Below are 10,064 nucleotides of genomic sequence, written 5' to 3' on the forward strand. Positions count from 1 at the left end.
GCATGTTAAGAATGAAGTGTGTGACCTCTGACCATGGGCAAGAGGATTTTCTGAGCTCAGACTATTGGATAGGTTGGGGTTTAGGTCTCAAAACCCTCTTCCAGACTGTGGAACAATTACGAAGTTCTTGGGGTTTTGTTTTTCACTTCTCTCCAAAATGCTGCCTGCCGATGATCCTCGTCTTCCATCCCTTCTTGTCGCTCACAGCAAGCCAGGCTACTTCAAATTTATTTGCTCCTATAGAAGAAGGAAGCTCAATTGCTGGAAGTAAACTCAGTTTCCTCATTAGCTCAGGCTGGTTTGATGCCACCCTCAGAAGATGGTGGTTAAGCTGTCTTGTCTTACAGTCATAAGTGAAAGCCTCCCTATGTTTGACAGCGAATTGTACCAAAATAAAGCACCTCTGAAGCGTAGAAATACAGAAACGATATCAGATGCTCGGCAGTTTAGTTGCCTTGAGCATGCAGAACATGTAGGAAAACTGATGCTGTGGTGAGAACATGTGCCTGGGTGATGAATTGTGCGGTACTGACCTTGTATTACTGATTTTGCAGGAACACGAAGGCACAACATCTGAACCTGAAGGAAAAGTGATGACGACAGAGAAACCAGACACCCAGAGTCTGAGTCCAAAGCAACCATGTTTGCAGCCGAGGAGCTCACTTAAGAGGAGAAGTTTATCTCCCACTTCATCAGCTCCTAAAATAAGGAAGGTATGTCAGACAGCCCTAAGCAGCCTCATGTTGAAGAAGGCTTATGCAGTCCTTCGTGGACCTTGCAATACCAAACTGGCGCGGCTCACTCTGGGAAGGAGTTTGCCATGTATGCAATCATTGAGAAACTTGTACAAGTGAATGATAAAAAAAGCAAGTTTCTAATTGCATTCTTACCCAAACAATTCTTCAATGCTTATTTCTGCAGGTTTCTTTTGTGTTTGATCAACCTGGGCATGAAGACCAAGCTCAACAGAATTTCGCACAGGCCACAAGTTGTGTTCAGAGCCCTGAGGGAGCTGTGGAAAATCCATACTGTTGTCCATGACAGGAGTGTTTAAACCAGCTGGGGGGGGGGCGATGTTGTTGTTGTTGTTGTTCTACTTTCTTCTTCCTTGTTCTGGTTTGATTCTTTCTGTAAAAAAAATAAACTGACTTGTTCGAATGAAATAGACTGAAATACTGCAATGAAACAATGGAAAAGGGAAGGGAAAGGGAGAGGGAGACACAAGAGGAAAGGCAAGAGGAAAGGCAAATGCAATAATGAAATAACATGGTGAAATAATGAAAATAAATAGTAAAATGAAAAACGCGAGGGAAGGAGGGAGGGAGGGAAGCAGGCACCGCATGCAAGGAAGGAAGGAAGGAATAAAAAGAAATGAACAAATGAAACAAGAGAAAGAGAAACAAAGAGAAAGTAAGTCCCAATGAGGGAAAGGCTGCAGTAGGAGGATACCATTGCTCTTCAGAAGAAAGAATCCATCTCACACAGCCAAAGGGAAAGCAGGCTTCCCACCGCCATCCTTCTTAGGACTTCTTCAATTCATTCCCACTTGAACTAGATATTTAAAAGAATGGGAAGTGCAAAGTGCTTATTGTTGCTGCTGGCTTTTTTGGAAAGGTGTTACATCACACAATGCCATTGTAAGTCTGTAATAAAAGCAACAGCAATGAAAAGGGTGAAGAGGTTGGGTTGCATAGGAACGTTACAGCCTGCATCCATTTTTAAGTGAATGCATTCATTTCAGACTTTGTGTGGTTTGCTTTCAGATACAATGAAAGAGGCTTTCCAAAAGAAGCCCTATCAGTAACTGGAAGAAGCACCTCAGTTTTATAACAAACCCACTCTACTGTTCCCTACATTTTGCCTGTTTTCCTAGAAGATAATCCTGTGTTAAGATAATATTAAAACAAAAATAAGCAGAACAAATAAAGCAAACAACCCTCCCTGATTTCTCTGCTCTTCCCTCAGAGGACAATGTCTATCAGAACAAGAAGGAGAAAACCCCTATAGGCACTCTATTGTTATTCATGCTATTTTACCTGATTACATGCATCTGTCTCTAACATTCAAATCTCCTTTCAGTTTAGGTGCTAAAGGTAGCAATGCCCAAAACCAAGGTTGCTTGGCATTTTCTATGTTAGCTAGTTTAGTTAATGCCAAGCTTGCTTAGTGCTTCGGTAAGTTTTACATCTGATCTCTGCTGATGATGTGTGTGTAGCGTGAAGCTGAGATGGGATCAGAGAAGGTCCTGTAAGTCAGCAGTTAATCAAATGTTACTTGATACCAGGAGCAAGAGAATGCAGAGACTCAGCTATGCCATGAGGGAAAGTCTCTTTAACACGTGCCCATTGTCTACTTATTGAGCTGCAAACAATGACAGCCTAGTAAAGTAGTTATACTGTAATACAGTATATTACAGTAGTAATACTGTAATGTAGCAGTAATGCTGTAGAAGTAGCTTTATCACACAAAACTACTCGTGACATTTTCTGGTTTTGAAGTGCCTGATTTTTATGACTTCTCAAGTTTGGGGTTTGAAAGCAAGGGAGTAAAAATCTTGCATTTTAATTTGCTATAACATTTGGCACCCAGTGTTTTACAGTCACTGGATTCATTTCTTTTGTAGTAATATTTTCAATCTTAAAGTCTACTCATACATGGCAGGGGGGTTGGAACTTGATGATCTTAAGGTCCTTTCCAACCCTAACTATTCTATGATTCTATGATTTGATTTAGTAAGTAATATTTGATATATAAATAACAGTGAATGCCAAGAAGCTGAAAATACTGTTGGTATAATCCCAATTCCTTCCGTCACATTAGCTCCCAGAATAAGTTTGTGGCAAGAAGTGCTGTTTCAGGCTTATTCAAAGCAAAATGAAACATCAGGCTTATTGTTTTCAGACAAGGAAAGTAAGACCAGTCTATACAGTTTAAACAAATCACATTCTATATTATAGAATCAAAGAATAGAATAGTTTAGGTTGGAAAGGACCTTAAAATCATCCAGTTCCAACCCCCTGCCATGGGCAGGGACACCCTACGCTAAATCATATCACACAAGGCCTCGTCCAACCTGGCCTTGAACACCACCAGGGATGGAGCATTCACAGCCTCCCTGGGCAACCCATTCCAGTGCCTCACCATATTATATTTTCTTCTGTCACAATTTCAAAGCTCCAAAATGGGTTTTGGTTTATCCCCAAAGAGCTTGGAAAAGCTTTCTGAGGCAAGCAGGATTTGCAAACATCTTAAGGCATTACCTGGCTTTTTGGTTAAAAAAAGTCTCACTTTACTTTTTCCACATTCATAATTACTTGGATGTAATCCATCCTCAGACATGGCACTGAAGAGAAACTGCACTTCTGTAAACTAAATTATTGAGTAACTCAAGCTTAAGGCATTACCAAGTTCTGTGCCATGCTCCCAGCATTTGGAAATGGACATACTTGTATGCATTCCACTGAACCTGGGCATCCACAGGCCCATTCCTCACCCTGGCATCCAGAGTTAACATTACACTTCTGGTTTATCTAGTTGAGGTGGCAGATGAACTCTGCTGCTACAGCTGTCCTAGTGGTAACAGTACTAGTTAGTCATCCTGTACACATCCCTTTATCCAGCCCTAGGCAGGGGAGCTCGTGCATCTGCTTAGAAGTAGCTGCAAAAAGCAAAGGAAGAAAGTAAAAACCCATAGTTGAATGTACAGACTCTCATATATGTTGCTCCTGTAGATACATGACTATGAAAACCAGTTAAAAATCCATTCAAAGATTTATTTTTATCCAAATAGAGGTTTCCAGGACAATCAAGTCAGGGGTTCACAGAGTTGAGGCAGTCAGGTTTAAATCTGGAGCTGCTCTCTAGTGGCCAGATTTGGTTTGCTCCCCCTCTGCTGAGAAGCACTGCTCAATCTGAAGTGTGCCAAGGGGGTCAGGTTCAGAAGCTGGTCAGTTCTGGTTCCTCCTGACACTCTGGACACCAAGTTCTGGAATCCAAATGAAGAGGGTGTTAATGGAATACCAGACTTTTCCCATTTGATGAAGACTGGGGAGCTGAAGAAGCTTCTGCCAGTGCTCCAGCTCCATTTGCTGGTTTGTGTCTGTGCTGTTTTGTGCAGTTTACACAGCAGCAAAGGAAAATGCTTCCCAGTGGAGATCAGGAGAAAATCTTCCAGGCATTTTCACTTGCTCAGCCACTGATGATTATGATGCCCTTTAGAGAGACAGGATTGCAATTCCTGTCTGTGCAATCCACAGCATCTCTAGGGGCACTGAACAGGCTACTCTTACCCGGCGAGGATGGTGAGGAGGCTTCTCTTCCAGGGAAGCTCGCAGATCCAAACTGCTGAGCATGGGGTTGCTGCAAGAGATGGTATTTTTCCAGCCAGCCAGGCAGTGCTGTGAAGAGATGGGAGTGCTGCATTGCAGTGCTTCACCCTTTTTAATCCATTGTGGCCTGTTAGTTCTACATAATAACTTCTGTGCAGGGAGGTTTAAGCAAGTAATTAATTTGGACTAGCAGGAAAAAGAAGAAATCTTTAATGAAGCAGAACTGCAGAGGCATCCCCTCTTCCACCTTTCACTAATTATTTCTAAACCCATCTCCTGCTGTGTGAATTCAGTCAACCACCCTCTGAAACCAACTCCACTTGTGCAGTTCCCTAAACCTCAAAATCAAGCTTCTTCCTACATCTTCCCTGGAAATGTCTAAGCCAGGGCTAGGTCTGATCAGTAATACTGCCTGCAGCATTGCCTTGTGGCTGGAACACAAGACCTACTCTATTCAATACAGTTTTAAACCCACCCTTGCCACTACTGATTCTGCCTGGCCCATGTGCAATACACTGTGAATACTTAATGGAAACTTGTCTTTGAGACTCCCTAACACCTGTGGAAAGAAACACAGACACTCTTAAGGTCTGGTTCATCGTGTTGAAATGTCAATGCCTGAAATAAGTCAGCTGAATCATGCCTCAGAAGTACACAGCTCCATATGGCACTTTCTTTTCCTCAAGGTAAAGCATTTGGAGATGTGTCATATACTTTATGTCAGTTGCACAAAGCTAGGAACTCAGAAGCACACACCAGTGGTTTTCCTTGCTATCTCAGTGACACAGATCAGAACTTTTAGTGGAAGCCCTGCCCAAGGGGATGAGTCCCAGATTCTCCTTCCTTCTGGTGCTGTACAGCAATGTACAACCCGGGCTGTGCCATCAGTATCAGTAAGAAGACAGCGACTTACCGAAGGTAACGCTAGACTATCTTCTGGTTCAAAGCTCTTCCTGCGATGGGCTTTGTGCTTGTAGGCAGGCATAAGGGTAGACCTGGGAATGCTGACCCTGCAACCACGGAATGGAAGTCATTGCCTATGCTTTCTACAAGGCAAAGGAAATTTGCACACCTGCCCCACTCAGAACCCAAGGGTCTAATCCCAAAGTGAACCAAGTGAAACAGTTTTGGATTAGAGCATTAGACACTTAACATATACAGAATTCAGATTCTGGAGCAAATTCAGATAAAACATGCATTTCTCACTGACTTCAAAACTGCTTCTGCTTATGGAAAAGATGAGTGAGAAGTTTTAAAGCAAGAGAGAGAGAACAGCAACCATGAACAGAGCAATTTGGCACTGCTTTCTCCCTCACATCATCAGCTTTTTCTTTCCTATTGTTTCCTTGACTTCTGCCCATCACAAAGCAATAACTAATTTACCTGACATAGGCTGGCTCTCCCAATTTCTCTGGGGGCCGGTGAGTACGTGGGATCTTACACACGGGGCAGGCAGACTCTGAATCCACAGGGACAGGGAAGAGGCGCTGGTTTAACCGGTAACAGTAAACACCTGCCACGGAGTAACACACCATCATGGCAGTTATTGCTACCATTAGTAATAGCTAAACAATAGCTATTCCTATTGTTTGCCAGAAGGCTTCTCAATCCACTCAACCAAGCTGTGTTCCATCAGTGTCACACACGCATTCTATAGAAAGAGCTGCTTTTCCTGAAATATCTTTTACATTTCCTGTCCCCAAAGAAGTTCCTAAAAAGCAAAACCAGAACTTCAACCTCCTCAAGTTAATAAGAGAACATCAGCCAATTACAAGAAACCCTGATGAAGTAAGATGACCCTGATAGAGAGGGGATCCTTAGGAGACTCAAGTTATCTTTGGAGTACGAAACTGAAGCTGGTTTAGAAGCTGCACCTAAAAATCCCACATTCCTCCCTGCCTTGCACGATGCAGGGCTTCCTCAGAACAACAGGCAAAGTCTGCTCAGTTGTTCGTTCACAGAAATTAGATTAGGAGGCAATATGATCTTACACTTATGGGAACCGGTTATCACATCTGGTTCTTGTTCAGGATCTCTGTAGTCCACAGCGCTGGGCCTAAAAGAGATACGCAAACAAATCAGTGTAAGGGGGCAGGCTCTCTGAACAGCCCCACCTTTTCAAAACATGCATTTCCGACTGGGAGGGAAATAAAGGCCTACAAAGCCACCCTTACAATTTCCCACTCCAATCAGGCTCTACTCCTCATCGGGCTAAAGAGACACATTGCTGCTTCAGCCCTCGCCCCATACCCACTCACTCTGGGCGCTGCTCATGAATACATTCTTCTCTGTTGACCTGTCGGAACTCGTGCAGCTCAGCAAAGTACTGGTCAGATTTTTCTGCTACTGAAGGGCTCGTATCTAGGAGTCCTGAGAGGGCCAAGGAAAGGGAAAAGGTCAAGGATTTACCACACATAGAAAAGCCCCAAAGCAAACCTCACATAAAAGAGCCAAAGTAAAGGTCTGAAGCACCAAAATGAATACTAAGAAAAACACGTCGTTGTGTCAAGCCAGAGATTCACTGCATGATTTGGGTCCGTTATTGCATTCATTCATTTCAGTTACTGGGTATCCCCTCTGACCTCACTCAGCTTTGACGTTTGCTGCCTGGCTTCCCATTCCACTGCAGCATCACCATTCCAGGGATGCACTGGACAAGGAATGGCATCTGACAAAACTGCAGCTCTTCTGCTGAGACCTTCCACATGGGCTCTAGGGCTGCAGTTCTGTCACACCTAAACTTAAAGGGGCCGTAAACTGGGTTTGACGTTGTCATATTACTGCAACATCCTGAGAGCTTTGCTTCATGTTGAGGACTCACCTGCAATCCAGTCGTAGCCCAGGAAAGGACGTATGGACCAGGTGCTCACAGGTATGGTATATTCTTCAGGGTCAGACTCAAAAGTGATGCAACCAGCTCCCTTCTGGGAAGAAAACAATCCATAAGACAACTAGCAGACGTTCAAAGATACAGCAAGGAGACAACTGTTCAAATGGGACAGCTGTGGCTTAGTTTGTGGCTGGATTCTATCTATGCCTCTACCAGTAGCAGCCTTTTGTTTTTTCACGTCACAAAACAGAAAGAGGAGGCAGGGGACTTGCCCAGGGAAAGGCAGAATTTGTCAGGGCTTTAAACAAAATGCTCCTTGCATCACACATCCCCAAACATCAGGTCACCTCTGCTGGCCTGGAGGAAGACCACAGCAATAACCTGCCCTCCACACCTATGGAAACAAGCTATGTGGCAGCAGCACCACACCAGGCTGTTCTCCCTGAGAGGTCAATCACATACACAGAGGACAAGGAGTCTCACAGTGAAGTGCTGAAGTCTTCAGTTCAAGGGCTAAGGAAAGTAGGGCCTGAACAAACTGACACAAGCCCCCAGCTGCTAAGGCTGGGAACAGCTGACCCCAACTTCCAAATTGCACAGTGAGAACAGAGCAAGCAATGTCCTCCTGAGCCTTTCTCCCCCATCCTTCTATTGACTGATGAAAACAAGCATAAACCCCATTTACCTTTGGCTCTTGGGACTGAGACGTCAGCAAGACTGATTCACGAACGACAGGCTCTCTAACAACCACATGCTGCTTGCTGGTCTCTTCACCTTGGCTGCTGCTCAGTGATGAGGCCAGAACATCCTCAAGCTGCTGCTTCTCATGGAAGCCATCTAGCAGAGTGGACTGGATTCTGTTCTCTCCATGTCCCAGAGGGAAGGATTCTTTCTGTGGACTTCCTTGAGCATGGCCACCCCTCTCCACTTCAGAGGTTTCTCTGCCACAGGTAATGACTGCAGTCACTGGCACAACATTCTTCTCTTTCCCAGGAAAGCCAGAATCCAAACCTACTGCTTCCTGCATCTTCTCTTGTTGTTGCTGTACCCCCCTGTCACTGCTGCTGTGTTTAAGAGATGAACAGAGGGCTGCTCTGGCTGCATAAGCTCCAGGTTCCACACACACCAACACTTCAGGGTCAGCTGTAGGCTCCACAGCATCAGCTGGATTTGTCTTCTGCAAGGACAGAGATTCTTATACCACACAGCATCGTTCAGATTACACACACCTTTTTCTAGGACACTTCACTCAGTAACAGAAAATCAACCTCTCATTCTAGTCTGCTCACCCCTTTATATTCCTGTGGGGAAAAAAAACCCATGTATTCATGAGACATTATTTAAGTGCCTGGGGAAGATAAGGAAGGGATCCACTTCCAGAGAAATGCAGCTCTTCCCAATTTGAGGAACACTAACTTTCAGCCTTCATGCTTAGAAGATATAAAAAGAGTATGTTCCACAAAGTTCATTCCTATCTTAGATTATGAAACCTACATTCCTTGGGCAGGAACTGATCTCTGACCCCTTTGCAAGAACACGGTGGAGACCACAGGATAAGCAACAAACAGCTACTTTTCTGTCTCCATGTTCCACATTCTACTTTCTACCAGCTCCTCCGTGTTCATCTGTCTCCTTTGGAACATCACTCCATAGGCTGCTGTCTTTCAGATAAGGTCCATTTGCTTCCCAGCACTTCTGGCACAGACACAACACGTACCCTTCTTGTGGGCAAGGGGACAGAGCTTTCAGGAGCTGTTCTGTTATCAAGAGATGCCTTGCTGGGAAGCCTTTTTCTGATCTCTTCCTGCTTCATTCTGAGCCTTTGCAGAAGGTCCTGGTTGGCCTCACGCAGCCTCTGCAGGTGCTCTATCTCCATCCTGTGAAGACGCTTCACTGTAAAGCCAGAGGAAGGGTGAACAACATCAATGGAAGCAGGAAGGGAAGGAGCAGTCCCAGGAGAAACCACCTGCGGGGGACTTCTCATGAAAACCACAAACAGCTGCTGGACCACTGGGAGTGTTGATTATTGCTCCTCAGAAACCAGCCAGTCTCAAAGCTCTTTATGCTAAAGACTAGCACCACTGCATACCTCCCTCAGATGGAGTGTCAAACAGTTTGCACCCAAAACCTTGCAGCTGACTGAGCAGAGACAAGAGACTCTCACAAACACTAAACATGAAAAAACTCGCATCACAAAGCCAAATAAAAGCTATTTGATTCAGAGGCTGATATTTAGAACAACCTTATTCTGCTTGAATGTGCTTTTCAAGCCTCCAAATTTATACTGGGATACCAGCAGGATGCTCAGAAGTTCAAAATATGACTAAGGAATATGAATATATTTACTACATCCAAAAGAAATATTGAGTCCAAACTGTCCTCCACTTCTGGAAGGAAGACTTCAAAAGGCTCAATTATGACTCGGGACTAGGGCTCAGGCAATTCCAATGTCACACATTAAGCACTAAGAGTTCTTACCCTTTTATTGGGAGAGGGGGGAGAAAAAGATAGATAGATAGATAGATAGATAGATAGATAGATAGATAGATAGATAGACAGACAAAAAGATAGAGATATAGACAGAAAGATGATAGACACTTAGTTTGAGTGGCAAGCTGTCACACTGTTCAACATGGTGACACCACCACCATCTCCTCTAAATTAGCAGAAAGTGCTGTTTTAATTAAGAAAACTAAACCTACCCCCCCCCCCCTTGCTTTTGGCTTGAGTAATCAATTATATCCTCAAGACAACTCTGTGCTTCTCCAGGACCATATGTCCCAAAGGATCTCTAAACCCTTCTCCAAAACTCATCCCATTTGTTTTGGTGCCTGCTGCCTCGGCAACTGGACATGAGGAATTAAATGCAAGTCCTGTACAACAGCACTGGTTGGAACGAAGAGCAG

At 44.2% G+C, this 10,064-nt stretch overlaps 1 protein-coding gene across 3 annotated transcripts; it reads right to left on the reverse strand.

Annotated features, from left to right (window-relative positions):
* Positions 1 to 3,777: 3,777 nt before the first annotated feature.
* Positions 3,778 to 9,615, reverse strand: MIIP (migration and invasion inhibitory protein). 3 transcript variants are annotated; one of them, XM_061450058.1, is made up of 9 exons: positions 8,861 to 9,615; positions 7,844 to 8,332; positions 7,150 to 7,249; positions 6,587 to 6,698; positions 6,320 to 6,384; positions 5,712 to 5,841; positions 5,242 to 5,338; positions 4,290 to 4,397; positions 3,778 to 3,985 (listed from the first exon to the last, which is right to left on the reverse strand). In XM_061450058.1, the coding sequence occupies exons 1-9, from the start codon at positions 9,140 to 9,142 to the stop codon at positions 3,842 to 3,844; spliced, it is 1,527 nt and encodes a 508-aa protein (XP_061306042.1). In that variant the 5' UTR covers positions 9,143 to 9,615; the 3' UTR covers positions 3,778 to 3,841. The 3 variants fall into 3 exon arrangements, with proteins under 3 accessions (XP_061306042.1, XP_061306043.1, XP_061306041.1); XM_061450059.1 differs by having other exon boundaries at positions 3,779 to 3,985; positions 7,150 to 7,252; positions 7,844 to 8,335; positions 8,876 to 9,615; XM_061450057.1 differs by having other exon boundaries at positions 3,779 to 3,985; positions 7,150 to 7,252; positions 8,861 to 9,614.
* Between the last annotated feature and the right edge of the window lie 449 nt (positions 9,616 to 10,064).

This window comes from Pezoporus flaviventris, unplaced genomic scaffold (assembly GCF_033815535.1).
Source record: "Pezoporus flaviventris isolate CSIRO_AGI_PZ_B2104156 unplaced genomic scaffold, CSIRO_AGI_Pfla_v1 ptg000009l, whole genome shotgun sequence".
NCBI classification, from domain to species: Eukaryota; Metazoa; Chordata; class Aves; order Psittaciformes; family Psittacidae; genus Pezoporus; species Pezoporus flaviventris.